This window comes from Rhipicephalus microplus, chromosome 8 (assembly GCF_043290135.1).
Source record: "Rhipicephalus microplus isolate Deutch F79 chromosome 8, USDA_Rmic, whole genome shotgun sequence".
NCBI classification, from domain to species: Eukaryota; Metazoa; Arthropoda; class Arachnida; order Ixodida; family Ixodidae; genus Rhipicephalus; species Rhipicephalus microplus.
Window position 1 is genome coordinate 40,789,668 of NC_134707.1, and position 24,336 is coordinate 40,814,003.

At 44.1% G+C, this 24,336-nt stretch overlaps 2 protein-coding genes across 2 annotated transcripts; both read left to right on the forward strand.

Annotated features, from left to right (window-relative positions):
- The first annotated feature begins 1,956 nt into the window (after window positions 1–1,956).
- On the forward strand, window positions 1,957–13,008 carry LOC142768474 (uncharacterized). The gene is made up of 3 exons (XM_075870455.1): window positions 1,957–2,114; window positions 5,730–5,867; window positions 12,783–13,008. The coding sequence occupies exons 1-3, from the start codon at window positions 2,001–2,003 to the stop codon at window positions 12,906–12,908; spliced, it is 378 nt and encodes a 125-aa protein (XP_075726570.1). The 5' UTR covers window positions 1,957–2,000; the 3' UTR covers window positions 12,909–13,008.
- A 6,313-nt stretch (window positions 13,009–19,321) lies between these two features.
- LOC142768475 (cholinesterase-like) lies at window positions 19,322–22,986 on the forward strand. Its single transcript, XM_075870457.1, has 3 exons — window positions 19,322–19,540; window positions 20,547–20,643; window positions 22,642–22,986. The coding sequence occupies exons 1-3, from the start codon at window positions 19,329–19,331 to the stop codon at window positions 22,918–22,920; spliced, it is 588 nt and encodes a 195-aa protein (XP_075726572.1). The 5' UTR covers window positions 19,322–19,328; the 3' UTR covers window positions 22,921–22,986.
- Window positions 22,987–24,336: the final 1,350 nt, after the last annotated feature.

Below are 24,336 nucleotides of genomic sequence, written 5' to 3' on the forward strand. Positions count from 1 at the left end.
TCATCTCACAAAACTACGACTATAGCGCAAGCATAACACAAATTAAAAAAAAAAAACTTATCACTTTCCCTTTTGAGCAGCCGAAGTGATCTGAACCTCCTTTCATTATTCCATAAATACGTACATGAAACAAGGCCCTTATCATTGACATTACAAACATCTGCATGCACATCAAAGAGACTAATTAATTATCTTTCATTCGCACGCATATACGGTAAAACATACATTTTTAACTCATCTGCACTCCCCCGTGTCATCCGCATGTGGGACAGCCTTCCAAATGAAATGGTTGCAGAACGCAATGGGGAAAAATTCCGGCACCTTTTATTCAACCACTTACAAGATTACCTGCACGTTTTATTTATATCAAAATCGGCACCTACGCATTTATTTACTACTAGTATCTCGCTTTTTTTCTCTTACTTTAAACTTATTTTATTTGATGGTTTGAATACTATCATGCCATTCAGTTCTGTTGTGTTTTATTCAGTGATGTTTTCTTTTGAATAATGGAAAGTCTCTTCACAATTTGTGCTTGTTTTTTTAGCTTGTTTCAAATCATTATCTCACGCGTATACTCATCTGATGTTCATTGCCGTTTTATTCCTAATAAAATTATTATTAATATTTTCTCATTCTTATTCCTGTTAGGATTTGTATAATAATTGACATTTAGTTCATGTTATTGTTTGTATGGAAAGTGTACCAATTCATGTATGTATTTCCTTTATGCTCCCTTTGCACAATGCCCTGTTGGGTCTGTAAGGTATTTTGAATAAATAAATAAATAAATAAATAAATAAATAAATAAATAAATAAATAAATAAATGTCTGCGGGGCCCTATGTGAATTCCTACGTGACACAAGGAGATTAACTTGGCGAGTCATTGATCAGCTCTCTTTCCAAACTGTGATTAAATTTAGCATTTCCTTATTCCACAACATCAATTTAACCTACTTAACATTCATGTATGACGAATAATTTTGTCATCTGGCATATTTTATCAACTTGATTTTCAATATTTTTTCTCCTTCCTACCTTTTCTTCGCGTCAAGAATTTTCTAATAAGTTAAAAAACAAAGACATCATTTTTCTCATTTCCAAAGCGTAGACCTTAATCTTTGCCTTGCCCTAAGCGCCGACTGATTTGTCGATATCCCTTAGTGGGTCAAAGCCAGAACAGAGGTGCAAGCAAGAAAGCAAACACTCGTGAGCTCACGTGAAGAAGAACACGACCACCGGCTGTGCGGTGCCGGGACGTTCTTTGAAGCACTAGCGATCGAGTACACGTTCACTGAGCCCAAGGTATGTGTCGTCTTTACAAAATTAGGCTTTCATTAAATTAGACCTGTGTCGTAGAGCACATTGCCCTTATAAATGTCGCTCAAATAACATCTGAAAATGATAAGAACGAGCACACTATCCCTTCCCTGGCGTTTTTACTCTTGTCTTCAGAATTCTTTACGCCAGCAGACCACTCCCTGAAAGAAACGAGGACATAAGTGTTCAATCCGTCCTTGTACGGTAGATATGAGTTGTGCGAATATTCGCAACTCGACCCGTAGCCATGGGGGGTGCCCAAAAAACCTGGTACTGCCCTTTCCCAGTATTCAGATGGCACGGGATATGTTACTCATTATGAATATTAAGAACACGTGTTCTTCAATGAATTCCACAAGTGCATTTCATATTGCGGATTTCCGACTGTGTAAGCAGAGGCAGCTGCGCGTTGATAAAAAGCGCGAACCCCTAAGAGGGTCAACGTTTGGTTCTGTCATTTTCTACGCATGTTATGTTGACACAAGCGGCGAGGACGAAATATCTTGTAGAAAGAATAACAAAGGAGAGAAAGAAGCCACTTTTTCGTTTTTGAACTCGCAGTGGACTAGGGGCACGTCAAAGTCAACACCGACTAATCAATCCGCTCTTGCTTCTTCCAGCGTTCCAAAAGCAGCCCGAGACTACTACCGGTTTTCCGCGCAACTGTTTCATTTCCGACATGGAGCGCCAGCAGCCCGCACATTTATCGACAGGTTTGAGCAAAGGCTCCAAGAAATCGAAGCGGAGCCATCCTCCTAAAAAGCGCGGCAACATCGAGTCACCATTCGGCGAGGTGATACAAACTATGTCACTATACGTTTAGTACTTGTACGCCTTGGTGCTTCTGTGTTTACGGTGTTCGGCTGCGGACCCTAAGTCGCACATGGGATCCCGGCTGTGGTTGCAAATATTGAAAGTCGATATTGTTAAAGAGCCCGTGTCGCGAAAATTCCGCTGTCGGTGTGGGAACCGTTGGTTGTGAGGAAAAAATCGTCCGTTAGCGAAAAATTGAGAAAGAAGCAAATAAAATAAAGTATAAAATTTTTGGTACCAGTGAGGATTCAACGCGGGCCATTCGCGTGACAAGCAGGTGCCCTACCACAAAGCCACGATGTTGCTTGCAGATGGTTCGGGAAAAAACACTACATAAATGCCATGTAGTGGAAGGAGTCGCCTAGACGTATTTTGTTCGACACCTGTCACGACGGTAACGAGCCCATTCTGCAATTTGTAGGCGCATTTGGGAGGGCATCAAACTACGTCGAAAAAGGCCGGGGTAGTGCAGCCATCCACGCTAAAAACACACGGTGACTTTCAAACAGCTCTAAAAATCGCGAAGGAAGGAAAGATAGGAGAGGGCATGCAAAGCCATCGCGCTACGTGAAAAGAGTGGAGGAAATGACATCATGGCGGCCATTTTCACTGGGCATAATGGCGGCGATGCTGTGGTTATGTGTTGCGCAGTGTAGCTGGTCTAGCAATGTGTGCCTCCGCAGGTCTTATGTTGAGCCTTGGCTGACAATATCTGTGCTCTGCGCCGCGTTATTGGTTACGCAAAGTTCTCCTGGCAGTCACTGTACTCTTAGCAACGTTTAGAAAACCTTTCGTCCACCACGGAGCCTGAACAGTGCGTAGAACGAGCGCATATTCATGTGTATTGCGGCGGATGACACGGATGAAGTATTTCAAGTGTTCAGCGAAATTGCGTTGGGCACCATGACGAAGCGGAAGGACGACGAACCCTTTGCAGGTCAGTGATGGTTGGGCAGTGCTTCTGCCTGTGGCGACAGATGAAATTGTTGTGCCCAGCAAGACGCAATGAGAACCATGTGCACATACGTAGTTTAGTGTTCAGTATGTGTACAGTAACAACTTACATGTGCGTAATAAACACATTTTCTGTTCCGCTTGTTATACTCGCCCCTAGCATTGTTCTCAACGTTAAAGCAACCACGTTGAAGTGTCACTTGCACCGTCCCCAAAGTCCAGAATGCTGATGCCGGGGAGTTTCAGCGGAACAAGGGCACAGTGTCCGGGCGCTGCGTCAGCCTCGTGTCGAAATGCAACCGTAGAACAAGGCGCACGACCAATCGTGTTGCTGTACAGTTGCTGAATTAATGACATGAAAACACGCACTTGTCAGTGCATCTCGAGCACGTTCTCTTGTACTTGCTCCGTTCCATGAGTTTCGGATTGTCACAACACGCGCGCTGCGCAGCCCACGTGCTTTCTGAGGCGGAGAGAGACTCGCGCCTTCTGCTTTACATTCGGATGAAACAAGAGAGAAGAATTTGCCCAGTCAATATGGCCGACTTCCGGCTTCACCACGGCTTCACAATGATTGACGTCGTTTTTTTTCCTTCCTACATGTCTAAAAATGGACAACTATGTCCACCTAGCAGGAAACATATGCATTTGCGGCGGTGTTGATCAAGCAAACAGCAAACGCTAGATAATATGCTGCCATCTGTGAGGCATTGTGAGACTCTCTATACCCCTTCACGGCTGCCTGTATTAGCGCGCGCGTCGGCGTCGTCTGCAGAGGAGTGGGAAAAGAGCGCCACGTCGCGGCGTGCGGTGGAACTTCTCGAATTACATTTTTTTCAACGGGGCGCGTGCCGAATGGAACGGCCGGAGAAACACCGCCACGTGCGTGTCGATACAGGCAGCCATGGCCCCTTCAATGAAATGCCATTGCAACGCACTAAATCCGGCCCCTATAGTGCGATGGTGCGATTTATTGCGATGAACTGCTAAAGGCGAAGCTTAAGTGCCCCCCAATTTTTTGTGTAGGCGAATCGCTAGAAGTCCGTATGCTGTGCGACGTTAGAACACCCTGAAAAATAGGCCAGGTGGTCGAAGTAGTTTGAGCCCTGCAATAGCGCATTTCTCATCAAATCGTGGTTTTGGCACGTATGGCTGTAAATATTATTATTATTACTATGATTATTATTATTATTATTATTATTATTATTATTATTATTATTATTATTATTATTATTATTATTATTATTATTATTATTATTATTATTATTATTATTATTATTATTATTATTATTATTATTGTTGTTGTTGTTGTTGTTGTTGTTGTTGTTGTTAGTATTATTATTATTATTATTAATAATTCCTCGTTAAACCACCATTGCTGCAAAGCTTTTTGGTGGTTGAGTTCATCCCTGCCGACACTAACTTTACTTTCTTTACAGTAAAGAACTAGCAGCTGTTTCGTTCACGAATCTAACCAATGAGCGAAAGCTCTTTAGAGATAGATAGATAGATAGATAGATAGATAGATAGATAGATAGATAGATAGATAGATAGATAGATAGATAGATAGATAGATAGATAGATAGATAGATAGATAGATAGATAGATAGATAGATAGATAGATAGATAGATAGATAGATAGATAGATAGATAGATAGATAGATAGATAGATAGATAGATAGATAGATAGATAGATAGATAGATAGATAGATAGATAGATAGATAGATAGATAGATAGATAGATAGATAGACAGACAGACAGACAGACAGACAGACAGACAGACAGAAATAGATAGATAGATAGATAGATAGATAGATAGATAGATAGATAGATAGATAGATAGATAGATAGATAGATAGATAGATAGATAGATAGATAGATAGATAGATAGATAGATAGATAGATAGATAGATAGATAGATAGATAGATAGATAGATAGATAGATAGATAGATAGATAGATAGATAGATAGATAGATAGATAGATAGATAGATAGATAGGTAGGTAGGTAGGTAGGTAGGTAGGTAGGTAGGTAGGTAGATAGATAGATAGATAGATGGGTTTCTTCACGTTATTTCCTTCTTTTGTTTCTTGATGCTCTTCCTTTCTTATTTATTTATTTTTTTATTTATTTTCGTTCCTTCCTTTCTTTTATTGTCACTTTACTTTTTTTCAAGCCTTGTTTTTTCTTTACTTATTATTTATTTATTTATGTTTTCATTTATTTGTTTATTCATTTATTTATTTATTTTACCCATTTACCATTCCGCAAGTGCTCTCTACGAACTTTTTCTTTTCTCCCTGCCAAGAATGGGATCATCATGGGTGCACTTAACAGAGCAACACTACTGTTGTATAAGCAACAACAGCGGTTGTGCCTATCTACCTATGAAACAATTAAATGTAGCAACGTGAAGTCACTGTACAGTTCGACATAAGACCGATTTTCACATGAAAAACGATGGATCGCCAATGAGCCAACGAGCGAAAGGAGAGAACCAATTATTGAAAAACGGCGCCTACAAATGCAACGTATTTGTATGCGCTATATGTGCAAGACTGATCGACGGTGTACATTTGGCTTCGCTGTGTATCCTATATTTCTGAAGGTGACTGCACTTGTCTTTCACTAATGACGCAGATGAGTATGCAAACTTTGACAACCGCTGAACCGACGGCCGATGTGGTCCAGCTCGACCAAGACCGAACAGCGACCAGCGCTGTTCAGCAAATAACCAGTGCCAAGAAGAGCCGTCGCTCGACGAAGAGCAGTTCAGAGGTAATTAATCAGACCTTAATACCAATTCATTCATACATGCGGTGTCCCACGTGGTTTGACCTAATGAAAATGTTCAACTTGCACCACAAGGGCGACGGGATGAACGCTATTCAACTGAGGACTAATAGCAGCTGATTCATTCAACATACTATCCGGCATATATCTCTAAAAGCGCAAAACATTCACAACGAAAGCTGGAATAGCGGTCTTTTTAGAACCTTTTTTTTCATAGGAGATTTTAACACTCTTGTAGAAGCTACTACAAGCACACTTTCGTGGTACCCACTACACCATGTGTCATCACAATTTTTGTGTAGGTGGGAAGGATCCAGTAGTCTCAATAGTCGTCTGTCTTCGAAAAAGCGTGGTACCCGCTACACACTTGTAAGGTGCACTTCGTTGATACTGTGATTCGGCACTCGTCAACGGTGGAAAATTAAAACATCGTACTTGAGTGTTTCCTAATGGGTTGGAGCATTCAACGACCCATTCATTACGCAATTTGCATTGTGTGATGCCTGGTCGTTACTTTACTATTGTTAAACTCTACATCCCACACTTCAACGCGATCCTTTACCCGACATGCTGCCTGCTTAGGGTTTGTTTGTAATGGAGTTCGAAGCAGTGGCGTGATTCAGTGAGAGCACAAGGCTGCCATGCAGGGGGCCCATGTTCGATTACCATTGATTCCTCGGCATTTTATTTATTTAGTTGTTTTTTTTCCTTATTTCGCATGATAGTGGTCATGGATCCCGTGCCGGAAAACTACGGCGTGTGAATCAACCCTTGTTCTGACTCACAACAGCTTTCGCCTTAAAGCCACCGCTGTATGGGAACCCGGTTAGCCCTCCACTATGGCGTCTCTCATAATGATATGGTGGTTTTGGGACGTGAAACCCCACATATAAATCATGGGAACCCACTTGCACTAGTGAGTGTGGTGTTCAATAAACGGGGAAGTTTATTTCATAGTAGCAACTGCGTTTCAGTTGATGACAACTGCACCGTGTAACAAAGTGAATTCATTGGGACATACAAACAAGAAAGCATAGGCACGACGTAACTTGAGGCACTGGAGTACTATGGCAGATCCCAGATCACTGAAGGAAACAAAATGAAAACGAAAGGTGAAAAGTCACGAAGATTGAATAGAATCACACAATATTTGTGAAGAAAAGCAATTATTTCGGTGTGTTTGAATGTTTACTGATTTAGAGCACTTAGCACTTTCTGTACTCCACTGTCCCAGTCCACCAAGTCATAGAAGTGAATGACAGTGCCAACGTAGAATTCGATACTGGGAACACACACACATAAAGAGAACAACTTTAAGTGAAAAAGTTCACTTAAAGTTGGCGGTCAGGCCATGCTTGGCCGCCACCTCTTCAGCTCACTGCATGGCCTGGAGATGTACTTCTAGGCTCGTATCACCGAGTACACTTTCCCACACCTCGGACGAGGGAGTGGTCAGCCGATCAGATGGAGGTGGATCCTCGCTGCTGTCCCATAGTATATGGGAGAGGTAGGCAACGGAGCCACACTTTAGCAATGCGGACTAAACAGAGTGGGTAATGATTCAATGTACCAGCTATTCTACTATGAGAGAACTAAAGCCATCTCGCGGGCCTCGTACTTGATGAGTTTAGAAAAAAGTGGCTAACGATTGAGAGTACTTGGTACTCTACAATGGGAGAGCTTGAAGCCGTCCCGCAGATTTCAACTTCACCGGTCTCCTATTGACTTCTGGAACGTGATCAAGCGGCGACACCTCAGCCTACACGAAAATATTAACAGTCTAGTTGCCTGCAAAACGCCAGTGGTGAACGGCGCCCTTTTGATGCAAGTTTTCAGTTTTTGCCGGAGTGATGTGCTCAAAGGCTTTTATATTATTCTGCCATCTCGGCGGAATCATGCGGCTTTACGTTTACTTTTACGCCACGTTCATTTTTCGACGCGAGAGTGCTGGATTATCTGAGCGATTCGGCTCACCGAAAAATTGCTGCTCTGCGCATATCTTGCCCATAGACACAATCCGGTAGAGTCTAACCACACATTGGCCATGGCTTAACAATATACCTCTTCGCTCTAATAGAAACCATCTAAAGCGGGAGATAAAATGTTTTGTGTCGAAATTTCTTTCGATTTCACAAAATTTATTCTACTTAGTATGGGCGTGATGGTCCGTGGTGTGGCGAACCGTGTTGCTGTCAGCACTGTTAGGTAACGCGTGTCTCAGCTCGCGGCTTCTTCTGCGCAGAGCTCATAGACAGAGCGGACAAGGCGACAGTGAGACGTTAAATCTTTGGCACTAGGGTCGACAGCTTAAGGGCCGTTCCACACGCTTCCCGCACAGTCGCAACCGACGTGCCGGGACCGCTATCGCACGCAAGCCGGGGACAAATAAGCCAATCGGCGACGCTGAGGAGGGTGAAAGAGCGTCGCCAATTGGCTTCCTTGTTTCCCGCTTGCGTGTGGCGGGGGTCGCGGCACGTGTGTTGAGGCTGTGCGGTAAGCGCGTAGAACGACCCTAAGGAGCTCGATGAGCCTGAATGTCTTCGGACGCTCCGACTCCACCGTCTGCTCTGACGCTCTGGTCTGCTGCTTGTAGTCGCGCCGCTTGGTTCTTTTATAGGCCCTCGGATCCTTACGTCAGCAGCCTCCAATCAGGACCGCTGCTGGCTCTTGCGTCAGCATCCTCCATTCAGGACCACCACTTTTCCTTCCGTCTGTAGCCTCTAATCAGGAACCGCCGCTGGATTTCACCCGTGGGCGAGTGGTAATGCCACGCGTTGCGAAAGACGCGCCTGGCTTTAGGTGACGTCGATTGCGTCATCGGGCTGGAATCGGATCCGTGGGTGGAGGGAGCTCACCATGCGTTGCGTAAGACACACCATTTATGGTGATAGCGTCAGCCGAGCTCGCTTGCTGGCTTTGACACTGGTTGCCTTTGCAGAAGCAATGACGTTCAGTTTGGACTCCCAGACATAACAACACTGGCACACTACCATATCTCGGGGAGCTGAATAAAAGACCAACTAAACTAAACCACTGACAGCATAACTATATATTAGAAACATTTTTAGAGCAGTGAGAGGCACTTCTCGCTAGCTCGGACCCGGAGGTGCAACTAGAGCTTCCGGACTACGTCCTGCTGGCGGCACAAGCGAGTGGAGCCTTGGACATGTGACCCAAGCCATTTAGCTGCAAAACCCCTTCCCTTTTACTAAATGAAAGTTACTCTTCTAAGCGGCAGGTGGCCGGGATAGCTAGGACGCCCGACCTTAACAGGCCAGAATCGGAACACTCGGTTGGCAACACTGTCCAGGAGGGTAGTGACGTCAAGAAAGGTCGACGCTCCAAGAAACCACGCTCCATGCCGCCAGATGCACTAGAGGCACCGAAACTGGAAGTACGCTGTCTTTGTTTCATTAAAAAAAACACATATACGTGCTCCTCGGGAATCAACAAATGAATTGATGCCGTTTTGTTCGAAATAAATTAAAAACAGTTTGTCGATGCTGAGAATGCACACAGCTATTCTAGGCGTTCTTATCCGCGTGAGGCGTCTTCATTGGGAGGCAAGTGTTTTTTATGTTAGAGATAAATCGTGGCACCGGGAGTACGCTGTGGCTGCAATCAAGACAGTATTTTTAGTTTGAATTGAATCAAAATCAATTTAGAAAAATGACATGCACTTTACATAGTGTTAAAAGTGATATAAAAAAAAGTAACTAAATACGTTACTTGTTCTGCTGACGAAACAGGAATGTGTTACCGACCTACTTTACATAATAAAGAAGAAAAAGGTGTGTTATCATTACGGTTACCAATAAAAGTAACACACGTTACTTCGGTAGTTACCCCAGGATCAGAAATTTTAACGGCTGCATCCTCGCTGCAGGAACAAGAATAACAATTAGATAAACCTTATATTATTCTTTCACATGAGACCTCTAACCACTGTAAACGTAACCAAAACAAGAATTTGAGATTAATTGCTGATCCAACAAGATAAACTTTTACAGGTGTACCGGGTTATAGCAACATCATAGCGGCATATTGTTAACCGTAGAGGTGTATGTGAATACTGAGAACTTCAAGACACATAATAAGGCTATTTCCCAAAGTGACTGTAAACAGAAAAATGTGATCTCATCATCAACACTGCGGAAACGAGGCGTAACTTTTCTCAACAACGTTACAGAAATTATACGGCATGCGTCTAGTGGTGTACAAAAGATGCGCACATGTTTTTTAGACGCACAAAATTCCTTAAATTCTATAGTTGCAACATGAGCATTTGCAGCATAAACAATTTTCGCCCCTTTACCTATATAGCTACTGCGAAAACTGCGAGTAATTTTGCGAAGGCGTTCAAGGTCAGCGTTGCTCGCTCAGACACTGAACAACCAGGAACGTATACCAGCAGTTGTAAAGATAGAATACCTTACATAGTAAAGCCCTAACTTAGCTGATATCCTTATTGTGAATAGTTTTATTAGGTGTAATTAGCTCACTTTATATTTGCTTCTCTTTTTTTTCGTTTTTTATTCCTCTCTTCTGAAATCATTTAATCCCATTCGCGATCCCTATATGGAGTAGCATGCCAGAGGAATATAGACGCCGGCAGAAATAAGTTTTTCGCATGAAGTGTTTTTTCCCTCTCTCTCAGTTAGAAGTAGACAGAACCAAGTTTTTTTTTGAAGACAGAGCTAATAAGTAGCGCTATCCTATTGCAGGCACAATTTTCTCACAGCTAGGGCACTAATAATTTAATTAAAATCAGTTTTATCTGAATTTCGTTGGACAGCATGCCTCGAATCTTAGTAAATATGTCGGCAGCGGTAGCAACTAGGCGATTCAAGGAGGCAGCAGCACGGCCGGGTTATACTTCCCCCGCATGCGCTTCTTTCCAGAAGGGAGCGTGCAGGTGCAGTCTATAGCCCGGCGGTGGAGATGTTATTAGTGTCAGCACCTGGTAGGCAAATAGGCGTTCATTGCGACGACAGAAAGATAACTCCGGGAGTGTGGCACTTACTAGACGAAGAATATTTGTGTAAGACTCCCGGGATCATTAGAATAAAAAGTAACGAGTAACATAATACCTCCTGTTACCAAAAACAAGTGTTAGAGGGAGTACATTGCTTTCTACAGTTACGAAACGGTACGTTGCGACTACGTTACTAATGTAACGTAGCGAGTACGTTACTAGATTACCGAAAAAAATTACGGTTGACCGGTAACAGAGTTGCTTATAACATGTCATCGCCACCACTAATTATTAACCGAAAATTCCTAAACATAAACAGTGTATGTAGTACACAGATATTCTGGTGTCACATTCGCTTTGGGGCCGATACAACAACTCCGAAGCACCACGAAATAAACTCCAGCAACTACAAATGAGTGGCGTTAAACAACACATGCTATGCATTTCATCTTCATTCGCTCCCTCAAATTCTGCAATGCGCCTTCTCCCCTAAATTGCTGAACAAAGAACACACTGACGGCGTATTGTCCACAGAAAGGCCTCTCCGATTGGCAACCAAGACATCTGCCATGAACTCATGGAGCAATGTACCTATAATAGCTTTCAAGTAAAATGCAGGGCCCTTTGTCAAGCTGTGTAGCCTTTAGTGTCTGCTCCAGCTCTTGTAAGTTGTTTCAGGGCCAATAAAGTTTCAATTCAATTCAATTCGTTAAAGAACACCAAATGATCAAAATTTTCAGAGCCCTCCTCTTCGGCGTCTCTCATAATCGTATCGTGGTTTTGCGACGTTAAAACTGTCAAATATTATTACCTACTTCCTACCTCGTTTATCAGAGGCTTAGTCAGTTTGACCGGCTAATAAAAATCTTCGTACCATTCGTCAGCGTGCCAAGTTCATTGACGCATTGCCATGGGATTGTCGTAGAAGACAATAATTTGGCTTGTATAAACAAAAAAAGAAGCTGTTGTAATATTAGCCTGTAGGATATTTCTACACGTGACCCTCAACCAAATGTGCAACAGTGGACTTTATTTACCAATCTAGATATCGAATTCTGACGTTTATTCATTCTGCATCTTGTTAGGATGTTCCATTGGTCTTTCGTTCAAGCGAAACGAAACATGTGTTATATAGTATATAAAGAAGTATCTATTGCCGTGATTTCAAAAATCTTTGGAAAGCTAGTTATCTGGAGCGAATTCAGAATTCTCAATAATATAATATTCAAGGCTGCATTCCTGAACTGTGCTTTCTTTTCTATTTTTACAATGACGCTCTATGGGGGAAAATGCGGTGGTTTGTGAATGTGCATAGCCTGTCATGAAAAATGAATACTCGCAATCACTTCCTTGTATGGATCTGCACTCTTGCACTATTTTCCTTTGAAGTTTTGTTAGCATATGTAGCATGAAGTGATAGCTGCCGCAGCATAAACTGCTACCTATAAAATTTTAGGTGTTATCACGGGCAAACTTCGAAGTGTGCACCTTCAACATTTATTATGGTGACACTATATGAATCAATCTCCACGACATAAAACACCTCGACAGATCCACGGGACACCAGAGCCGCGCCCTTTAGCTTTGTTGGAATTGTACGGAATCCACAGGCGGTGATCTTTTTTTTTTTCTCTTTTCCTCCTGTAATAAATATGTACTTTTACGAAGGCGCAAGAGGTTCTCGTGGATGCTTTCATAATTAATAAGTTAAGGTAGTTACTAAAGCGTTATGACATTACTTGCCTAAACGGCAGCACCGCCGTGAAAAGGTAAAAACATATACTTCGAGGCACACTGATTGTCTTCCACTGAATGTTTCCGTATCATTATTGGGAAGGTATACAATAACGTGCAGTATTGAGAATCGGTGATACTTAAGCCCTTTAAGATTTTTTTTCCTCGCTCACTTTCGTGTGTTAAACAAGGCGGAGCAGTACCAGCCATCAGCGTCTCTGGAATCAGAGACTTCCGCCACAGCCCCAGTTCCGCCCCAGCTGACCCCTGCCAAGCAGGAAACGGAAGTGGCTGGAACAGCCCTTAAGGTGAGATAAATGGCGTTGTGTTTATAACGGATTAATTTAACGATAGTTTGCGCAAGTTGTTTCTGTAATTTTTCAGGTGAAGCTCAACGCGTGATCTTTTACAACTGCTTTACCCCATGAAAAGATGTATCCCATGTGTACACGTTAGATATGATTCGATACCTAGCCCACAAATAACACGTCAGTCATCAATAAGGTACGGCATTTAGCATTTTCCTCCCCCTTTTCCTCAATTATCTCAAGGTGCTGAAATTAAGAAAATGCTGATGCCATTACCGGAGTGTCTTTTACGACGTGCCCCACGCATTGCTCGCGGATGCAGCCTGCTCTCGTAGTTCGTGAATTGAGCCTTCGATCAAGCTACCGGCCAAACCAGTGTTAAATGAATGCCTCTACAGCACACATATAACATGTGAGGCACAGCATTTCGAAACATGGTTTGTAATATGCGATATACCTTATTTTTTCCTTGTATGTCTTACAAGGCTGACTTCTTGGTAGAACCTGCGGCAGCGTCTGCAGTAGCCCCTGTCGAGACGCCTCGTCCTGATGCTGTCACGGCCGTTGCACAGGCGAAGGTAAGTGAAGCGGCAAGGTAAAGCAGCTGGCCAGATTGTTGCGACGAAGACTACCAGGCGGGGTCAGCGCTGGGGGCTACTGTACGCCAAATTAGCTACTCTTCTACCTTTTTGGGTGATGCAAATTTCCAGTTGGCAAAACGGCTATTTTCTCGCTAGTTTTGTCTTCTGGTTTTGCTTATTGAAAATTGTTATTCATCAATAGTAACAACTCTGCTCATATTACCATTGTGGTTCTATTTGAGTTTGGCGATATTGAATAACATGGCTACTTTGGCTACTTTTGGCGTCATATCTAGCGCGTTTTCCAAGTCCCGGGGCCCAGCGGGAATCTTACAACCAGGATGCGGCGAACCAATACTTGCTTTAAATGCAGGGCTATCCTAACAGGCAAGACACAACAAAGCCCTTGAAACCAGTATCCCATCATATGCCTTTGCCTCGTGATTGGAGGTCCAGTCACCAGTTAAAGCATCGAAGCCCTATTTCTCCATTCGCACTTGGGCGATTATAACGAATACTGCAAAAAAAGCGCCTGAGATGTCGTTTGCTACACACCGAATTTTAATGGACGTTTGCAATGAGCAAAGTGCACATAAGATCATCCTTATTTTGAATAATGCATGAGAAACATTAAATTTATCAGGTTATTTTATGTCAACTATCACGTGAATGCATGTAACAATTGCACTGAAGAGGTGGACGCTGAAATGCTCGGCCGTCTGTTGCTGTGGGCCAAAGGTTTTAAACAGAGAGAAAAAAAAACAATCTTGATTATATATATATAGAGGGAGAAGGAAGGATATGGCCTGGCACGGGCCATCATTCACAGACACTATAGGTGGGCTCCTTATTACATAAGTCTATGGGCGTCCAACACTACTCTGGCTCAGTTGACCAAGGCCATCTGGCTCGCCAGGTCGGAACAGCCGAGCATGGCTGTCTCCCAGTGCCCCCGGGTGGGGTTCGGTTTCGCGATGAAGCGAGGAGTTCACTGGCATGCCCTCACTATATGGAAGATGCCTGGAGACTGTCGGAGAGTGCAACAATTTTTCCTCTATAGGCAGAACCAAGATATATTGAAACTGGTGGGCGCAGCAGTGTGTTGGTTTCGAAATGGCGTTGGTGGTGGCACAAGATGTGCGAGAAGAAGGCTGATCACGCGCGCAGCAACACACGAAGCACGAGCATTTAGTCTTCCTGCTGTTCATTACGCAAGGATCACCAACTGACCCCGACATGCTCGAACCGATTGTATCTGAGTCACTTAACTATTTGCCGCCATCGGCTGCTTTTTAGATTCTCTGGTATCGATGTCATGAATCTCCATGGGCATCTGTTTCCCGTAATTAACACTCGTTTTTGTGAAACCCAAATAAACAAAGCAATGGACCGATAGCTCTAGGTCTCCGTGTTGGCGTCGAATTCACTCCTGCTGGGCGCCGCATCATAAAGCGTCGTGGCGCAGGTTGCCGACCACTGATTTAAAACACCTTACGGTTATCGTGGAACACCAACTGAACTCCAACAGATTTTACCTGAACACTCCAGTTGAAGTGGCACTCCCCTTACTAAGCTTATGTCTCCCATACTTCTTCATGCTAAATGGCGAACTGTAGGTTCTCGAAAAATAAACACGTAGTTGACCGCGAAACTATTTTAGTCGATGTTCATCACTGTTAGTCTCTTTACATGTAGTGATACAGACTCAAGCGTATTTTTCTAGCTTCAATGGCTTTAATCTTGTCTCATCAAGCTTGCTAGAGTCATCCCACCAACCTATTTATCCAAAGTTTCACGAATCGATTCATTTTTATTTGCGATATTCTGCAATCGGGAAGCCTCGCGTTTATGTCTGTAATATACGCTGCTGTTCAGTTAATCTTTACAAAGAGCCAATTTGCCATGACAAGGTCGAAGTGGTGAAGCCGATAACTAATTGGAACGGTATAGACTTAAGGATTGACTTTTCACTCTTTTCGGAAACACAGCCGCTGCAGCGAGCAGAGTGACCGTCTTGCTTTCTATAGCTTGAACGGAAACTTTGCAATCAGACCACAACACTTGCACAGCTGCTATGAGCCACCTTTACGCTTTGTGGCACGCTGCACCATCCCCTCATCTCCGGCTCTTACATATCTTTATGCGCTGCGACGAATGTGCTTACCATGCGAATATGTGTCTTCGCCCCATCTCGTGGGTTGGTATACTAGCCTCTACAATGCCGAAGAAGCTTAGAGGCCCGCGCAATGCGAACTATAGGCTATTTTCCATAACACATCTTGGCGCCTCCATCTTTAGCTGTTGAGCCGATGTTTTCTTGCATTTGTGTGATTGCGACGTCAATTAATAAGGGCATCAAACATCGCGTAAGCGCCAAGCCAACTATTTTCCTGCGTATGCATCTGCCGGAGCAGCGTTCGCTTAGTTGTCAAAGATGCAAAGCACGAAGGTTAACAGCCCAATACGGCGGCACTTGGATCCATCTATGAAAAAGCCGACAAAATGTGTCCATAGATAAATTAGTGCTTGTGGGAAGGAGAATGTACACGTTGCAGGCCGTGTGTTCCAACTCGTTGCGCAGCGGGTAGAGGCGTCGCTGATTCTATTCCGAGGACTGATTTTCTTTGTGGCTTTTACATAGACGCATTCCTGTGCATCGTTGAAACATGACGGCGATCGCAAAAACCCACCTAGAGCGTCCATTATCATTGCAGTTGCATTAAATTGTATCGTTTCGTTTTATTTCTAGACGGATCAAGGCGGAGCTGTGGCACCGGTTATGCCTACTGAACCAGAGCGTGCAACTCGAGTTCAGCAACCTCTGCAGGATGAGAAGAGCCATATGCAGTCATCGCATCGTGTGAACGTAGTTTATGAAGATCGCAAGACCAGGTTAGTTGTGTACTTTACTATCCATTTAGAATATATGGACGAAGCGGTAAAGCAGCTAAAGGAAACAGAATATTCAGGCAGAGGCGGCTCGGCCCGTTATTCATGTGCGCGAGAGAATTGCGTCAGTATTGAATCAAGTCAACGCTAAGATTGCAGGGGCTAATTATTTTCCTGTCGTTTACTTCTCTTTTCCTTATTAATCTCTGCCACTGCTGATATTACCATAACTCTGCTAAGGTGCCAATATTATTGCTGCTGTAACAGTTAATTGCTAGAATTAATTGACACTGACAAACACCGATACTTAGCACGAACTTACCACTGGCCATCACTTAACTAATACGGGGCGACATTCCACATTCACTACTACAAAGCAAAAACGTAAGTCAATGCTTAGCACTTAAAATCACGTGCGAGTAGGAATGTCGTATTAGGGCACTAATTCACCATTCACTGCATCTGCTAATAGAGTAATAACAATAACGTCTGGTGTTTAACACCCCCAAACCACGATAAGATTGAGAGACATCGTAGCGGAGGGTTCCGGAAATTTCGGCCATCTGGTGTTCCTTAACGTTCCTTAACGGACACAGGCCTCTACCATTTAGTCACCGTTGAATTGTGACCAGCGCAACCGAGATCAAACATGCGTCCTCTGTCTGGGTCGGCACACAAGCCTAAGCACCTTCTCGCACGTACGGGAATCGGAGACCGCATGGCTGATGAAGGCTCTTTCAGTGGTGCCGAAAAACACAAGGAACTGATCAGACAGGCACAGCGCCCCTACTTTCCACGACTGCGTCATGTTCACGCCCCTGTCTGCTGATCTGCATGGCATGCTCACATAGAGTAAACGTAATACTGTCAGTGCATCTGTGTCCTGTGTTGTTTTCGGTGTCTGCGCTGAAAAAAAGCAAAGGTTCATTCAAATGGGCACGTGCCAATAGTTGCAGATGTAAACATTGCGTCAAAGAGCTTTCGTGGGTTTCGAAAGACTTTGTGGGTAGTGTCGTGGCTCTGCTCGAAATCTTTTCGGAAATTTCGCTCGTGCTTCACATGAGGCGGCAGTGCATCGAGCACCCTGAACCTAGTGCAGAAACCTCCACACTTGAGGTATGTCGCAGTCCTTCGAAAAGTGACTTCGTAATATTAAGTTGCTTTCATTTATTTTGAGGGGGCCTAATCGGCAAGTCTATTTTACACCGATAGCTGTATTTGTATCTTGACCAATTTCACAGTATGTGTAGTACTTTATAATGAGCCACTTTCTAGTTTGTACAATACTGTATTCATCATGCATCATCCATTCGTATATCTATATTATCGTCGCCGCTCGTGCTTATCCTTATCATGCTCGTGAAGCTTGTTCACTCCCACATTCGCGACCAAATAAAGGTCAGTCGAACCAAGACTTCATACACGCATTATGCATAAGCATCCTACGCTTTACAAAAAATAGCGAGGGGCAGCACGTTCGCCGTCACACTGGTCAAAGTCACAGCACCCCTACTGGTCTATAAATGTTAGTTCAAACCTGTTTTCTTCAAAAAAGGGACGTGCCAAAAGAGCGTTAGCAGATGTTCAGAAACTTGGATTCCCACATAGCTTAAATATTCACCCTTTTGAGTGGAATAGCGTTGAACGCAATGACGTTAAAAAGATCCGCAGAAAATTCGATGTCATGGTCAGCGTCGTTGGTACCGAGTCAGGAATCAGCGTAGTTCGTGAGCAAACATAACAGACAGATGTCTCTCGGGGGTTATTGCCTTGATTGAAATCGTTTCGCGAAAAACACCACACGAATGTCATGCCATGCGAGGAGATTCTTTAACGCCCGTTATACTCTATGCGAGAAGCGTAGATTGGCTCTAGGAGGCAAAACATATAGATGGCGAGACGAGTAATTGATTCAGATGCTCACCCATCACAAAACACAGAGCCGTAGTTTATAAATCATCAGCAACAGCATCAACAATGTATGTAGCCACGTTTGTCTTAATGTTTTGGACGCATAGCCATTTCTTAGCCAAGTTTCAAAATTAACTTTGGTGTAATGGGGACTTCGCAACCAAGCTTTTCATTGGAAGACAGTTTGCAACGGCCAATTTTACAGCGCACCGACGTTTCGCTCATCGCAGTACGGTTGAGGTGTCCGATGAAAAGCCAAGTGAGGATAGCGATCGCTTGTACTTACTAGCTCAATTTACCGCCCCGGTTATTTAAATGGTGATGCGAGCGAGACGTGATTCTGCAGTCGCGTTGTTCACTTGAAGGAGCACACTCAAGCGTGCTCCAAGTTTTGAAGACGATGGTCTTTCTTGGGCTACTTCAACAAAAAAATTTGGTCTGCTTTTATGTCACTTGAGACGATTCAGCCACTCTGTCAATGTTCAAGCACTTCCTCAATATCCAGACATTTTGATCTCATGGATGTGTTCTCACCAGAAAATGAATAGATGCCGAATTATAAAGACCCTAGTGTTTCCTACGTTGCCCTGACAATGCCACGCTATGCACAAAAAAGCGAATGTTTCGTACGCTTCGCTATGTCGATCAGGTGCGCCCGCCTACCAGTGGCTCTGCGTTCTACAGAAGCTTCTCTCCGCCAACATTACCGCCAGATGGAATTCATATCTTACGCAGGGCCTCCACACATAAGACTTTTATATTTCGAGAACATTTTCAGGAAAGCATGTGAGTAAGCTGCCTTTTTTGGGCGGGGGGGGGGGGGGAGCGAGGAGCGGGGGGTTCGGCCGATTCTATGGATCTGTGTTTAACACGCCCTTACGCCGAAGGAACGTTTATTTAGAGACAATAAACCTGTTAGTCGTTCTCTCTCGTTATCGTCTATTCGATGTTCTTCCGTTACGCGCTGTCCGTGTTCACTTAGCGCACCTTTTCCTATTATTCCTATGGTATGACCATTAGCAGCGTCATGACAGCCAGCCGGCGGCGCATGTTCGATGGAGCGATATTCGCTGTGTTCGTCTTCAACGTCCTCGCCGTAGCGTGGCTGCTGATTCGCGCCTGGGACAGTGAGGACGTGTACGTCACGATACCCGGAATGGGAGATGTACGCGGGATCCAAGCCACTGTAGAGAACCAGCCAGTCTACGTGTTCAGAGGCATTCAGTACGCCCGAAGCCCCGAAGGATTGCTGCGGTTCGCGTGAGTACCCAGCCACTGTACTGTCGGCGATAAGCGAGCGTCATGAGTCATGTCCACGTCAGGAGTAATGTTCATTTCTTGAACGATCGTATAACTGTGCATGGCAAGTTTAAAGAAGGAATGAATGGGGGCCAATGCGCAAGATGTGCGTTAATCTTTGAGTAAGTAGCTCCAAAAGAGTCGTCATGGGGTGCATGATGGTCATTTGCCCCACTCAAGTCTCACAAGAACTTGCCAGTTCCAAAAGAAATTTGCAGTTGCTGCCCAAGTGACACCACTCGAACCAGAACTGGCGTCACTTGCACAGAAGCTGTGACATTACTTCTAAAGGATCTGGTGCGTATGCTAGCTCAGCAGGTATCAGCGGGCGGCTCACTTATACAAGATGTGTTCAAAAAAAACGAAAAGTTTGCTCTAACACTTTTACTGCTTGTGGTACAACCTTTTAGACATTTCCCACACGAACTACTCTGCTCTATGACAATACACTCTTCCCATTGTTTCCTTCATATTTAAAGAACCTCCTGGAACGCACTTTCTGGAATGACCCGCAGGTCTTTTCTTGAAATGACCTGAATCTCCTTTATAGTTTGAAAACAGCATCCTTTCCACGTTGTTTTATGTTCCGGATACAGGACATAGAAAGAAATTTTATGCCATTACCCTACACTACTAGCAACTACTAGATTGGTTCCAAAAGAGCTACCAGCCTCATTTCATGTAATGCAATAATTTGTTGCCATATATTCCAAATAACCTTGCTATCAAATTTTATGCTATCACAATCCAGGCTAATAATGAATTCTATCGCATTTATTGCTTTCTCCTTGCGGTAAAACGGGCTCTTTTACACATATTTGTTTAGCGCTGTGCAAACCATGAACCTTCCTTAAGCGGCAGGTACGTTTCTGGAGGGCTCTGTACACCTTACCCATGGTGCCACCTCTTTTCACTATGTGTTCAAAGCGTAGAGTTCACGTGTGATTCTCATTCTATGTGGACGCAGGGCTGCCTCCGCTCTTCCTCAAAGGAACAGCACGGATATTGACGCCAGAATTTCGAAGCCCGGATGCGTCCAGAAACCTTACACGGCGCATGGACAGGTCTGGCTCAGCACTTCGTGCCTGTGCACATGCGCTATTTTGTTCTCTGTGCAGAAAGTTTTCATGTTCGGACAAATATTACTTCCACCTCGCAGTAGTAAGGTTGCTGTCTGGTTCCGTCATCTGGTGCTGCATGTTTTGAGAAATTTTTTCCAGCTCGTGCAGTTCTGTGTATTTCAGATGTCCGCTTGAGAAAGTATGTGTGTGGCTTAAGCAATCTGTACGCCATATGAAGCCACATTGCACCATAATGTTTAGTGGAACATCTTGTCGTGTGCTACAATAGACCACATTAGGTTACAATGTCCACTTAGGAGTTCAACATAACCTACTCAGGTGTAGTTGACGACACTTCATCGTTTACTAGGTGAATTGATGCTACCCCGAAAAAGATACCTTCCCGCCTCCCTACTGGTCAAGGGATTTCCTCGATAAGAACGACCAATACATGCTAACACATACAAAAGTTCTGAATGCGTCTGACTAATGACAGTCCGAGAAACATCGGATGCGAACAGTATCGATAGGCTAAGCCTTAGTGCCTCGAGTAGTGGTACTGTAAGTTGAGAATGTAAGACTTGAATAAATTTACACCATCTAACACAAAAAGCAACCATAAGTAGCATGCGAAACAGCGCACAGGTCGACTTGAAGTTCTATTCACCACGAGCACCTTGCCCCATGCTAACGCGCCCTCGTAAGTGGCGCACACCATGAATTCACTGTAGTTTCTGTTGGTGTTCTTGGTCCCGAACTCTTGTTGGCGTATGCCACTCGGGTTCACCGCAACACCACACGACAACTCGTGTGTTCATCGCGCGTCTGCACAGTCTCATTTTCCGATGCAAACACGTAATTGCTGAAAAAGTGTAAGGGGGAGAGGCCACAGCCTCTCACACAGCCACTTCCGCAGGCCCGAACGTGCTAGCACAGCCAAAGCTTTATAACCAAGATACAATGATAACGACTATATAAGATAAATCGATAATAACTTTTCTAAACGTAGATTGTCTGGCGTTGCGCCAGTTGCTTGTCTCACTGGGACGGCCTTAGCCATCCCTTGGTATAGTTCTGTGACCTGACGTGGGATGACCTCCTGCTGTCCCGTAGTAGAACATTGTAGTCTGTCACGGCCTAGGCATGAATGTAAGCTCCACTCACGGCGGTCACCATCACACCCAGGCAGAACTTCGATAAATGTTCCACTAATTGCAATCGCCCCTTAATGAAACGTCAGGACTTTTCATGATTTTTCAGGTATATCACTTGGCCGTACAGGCATGTGTTCATTTAGATAGTTTTTGGTCGGAAAATTTCACTTCTTGGTGAAAAATTTTGACTTCACGGCTCAGCCAATTGTAACGTTTTAACATACGACGACTAACGCTTAATTCATAATACGCGTAGTACTTGCATATTTGTACTCGAAGATAGCTGTAGGGTTTGCACCCCTAAAGAAAGGTAATCCGTAGTTTACAACACTCTACAAAACTCGAGCAGAACTCATGACTATTTTCAGCATGCATGCCACAAGCTTCAAGTTACAAACATACGTTACAAGGACAAACCTTATTTGAGGTGAAAACTCCCATGTCGAGCTTCAAACAAGAACCACCTACCCCTGCTTTAAATGAAATACACCGGAAATGCATACGCACTCTCCCGACCTCCTAGCAGTTGTGACAATGATAGAGCCTACCCTGCGTTTTCCAACCCCAGGCACACTGCATAGGACTATTCTGCCAGTCTCGCCAGTGCCTGCTCTTTACCTGAAGAAAACACTGTAAAGGTTGATGTGGGGCGACGACAATTATGGCTGTGGCATTCCCTCAAAAGAGTCTGCATTGGTAGGTGTAGCGAGATTACTCGGAAATCATTCTCTATGCGAAATACAGTACCGGGCGAACATTTCAAAAAGCTTCTTTCTTAAACCTACCGGGATCTTTCTGTGAGCACAGTCCTGATCTCACAGTCCAGTGGCCCGTGGTCGATGCGCAGCTAATCCGTTCCAACGAGGACACCACGGAGGACTGTCTTCACCTGAACGTGTGGACGCCGTGTACAGAGAGGACTGCGCCGGGCTGCCGCAAGACGGTGCTGGTGTTCTTCCACGCGATCGAGTTTCAGAACGGCGACAATAACTACTACGACGGCCTTTGGCTCGCTGGACTCGGTCACCTCGTTGTAGTGGCGCCCAACTTCCGGCTGGGGGCATTCGGATTTCTCAACATCGGTAAAGTGCTACAACTGTTTACTCTACAGGAGATATCACTGTAAGTGGCTTTGAATATGTGTAGATATGCCACGTAGAAGAAAGGAACATGGGGAGAGCAGGTATGGCATAGTCAAGACAACAGCTGGACATATATTAAGAGTTATGAACTGGGCTTTAGGAGAACGCAAGTACACGAGGAGGAGACAGAAATTTGGGTGGGTACATCAGATTACACAGTATTAGTGTGTGGGTATAGCGTGGCCACAGAAAGCAAAGGACCGGGTTGGTTGGCTGAACATGGGCGAGGTCTTCGGCCTTCAGAGGACGCAGTTAGGAAGCAATGATGGTGTTGGTGCTAAGATTTGTATCAGTGTTATAAAGGAATGAAAAGATGGCCATGAATCCATCAGCATGGGTCGGGTGCCATTCTGACGAAAGCTCACATGTGCGCTTGGCAACAGCCAATAAAAGAGAGGCGGCTTAACAGTAGACGTGCGATCGGTACTGGTGGGAGTGAACTTGCATCGTCCGCTCTTATTTCATATTCTTGCGACTTCAGATTAGTTTTAATTGACTTTGAATTCGTTGTAATGTTTGAATGCGTTAGTTTTATCCTCCTGCTTAAGAACGTGACTTTGACGGCACGACAAAATAAATGATTATGCGAAAAAGCAGAGACAAGTGCTGTCCCCTTGCTTGTTTTAGCGCTGTCAATATGTTGTGCAGTGGAATACCACGTAGCCTAAACCTTCACGTCAATCAGCCCCGCGCTGAGTTCAGCAGGTGTTTCCTCACAAAATGCTCACACTATTTTTGGGCAAAAATAATTGCAACCAGTTCCTCAAGCTAGTAATTTCTTGGTGCTAAAACTACCCGTAAATCCCACATCGAAATTTTTAGTGTGACTCGCAAATGAGACTTTTTAAACTTTTACGCATTTAATCTCACTTGCATTCAAACATGTCGACCGGCTTGAGACCGAGCGATTTCCCTGTGGAGAGAAACTTGCAACCTTTTGGCTCAAATAGGTATCACATCTTTTAGCGTAACATAGGCAAGTCTAGGTGTCACAAGGATATCTGTATACTTATCAAGCTCCCAGATTTGGAAGAAAACACACGTTACCAAGACGGCCCGTACACTTCTACTGTTATTAGCGCTGATAGCCGACTAATTTTGGAAACAATCGGGTTCGCGACTTGAAGGTGAATAGTTTGGCGGGCACTAGAGTCATCGAAAGCTGAGACGAAATGTCGTTTGCTTATTCTAACAGGCAAAAGGGGGTGATTTCGTATGTAGGCACCGATTAGTACTTTCTGGCAGCAGTCTCACGTTTCTGATTGATTGATTGATTGATTGATTGATCAATCGATCAATCGATCGATCGATCGATATATGTGGGGTTTAACGTGGCTCACGTTTCTAAAAAATTTTGAACAGCCGCTGTGTCGCATAAGTTACCTTATTGCGACCTAAGA

What these genes read in the sequence shown, in the direction of transcription:
- LOC142768475 (XM_075870457.1), top strand. Translation starts at nt 19,329, where the DNA reads ATGTTCGATGGAGCGATATTCGCTGTGTTCGTCTTCAACGTCCTCGCC. An exon ending in GAAGGATTGCTGCGGTTCGC is followed by an intron (nt 19,541 to 20,546) that starts GTGAGTACCCAG and finishes ATGTGGACGCAG; the next exon opens with GGCTGCCTCCGCTCTTCCTC. An exon ending in CTTACACGGCGCATGGACAG is followed by an intron (nt 20,644 to 22,641) that starts GTCTGGCTCAGC and finishes GTCGATGCGCAG; the next exon opens with CTAATCCGTTCCAACGAGGA.
- LOC142768474 (XM_075870455.1), top strand. Translation starts at nt 2,001, where the DNA reads ATGGAGCGCCAGCAGCCCGCACATTTATCGACAGGTTTGAGCAAAGGC. An exon ending in TCGAGTCACCATTCGGCGAG is followed by an intron (nt 2,115 to 5,729) that starts GTGATACAAACT and finishes CTAATGACGCAG; the next exon opens with ATGAGTATGCAAACTTTGAC. An exon ending in CGACGAAGAGCAGTTCAGAG is followed by an intron (nt 5,868 to 12,782) that starts GTAATTAATCAG and finishes GTGTTAAACAAG; the next exon opens with GCGGAGCAGTACCAGCCATC.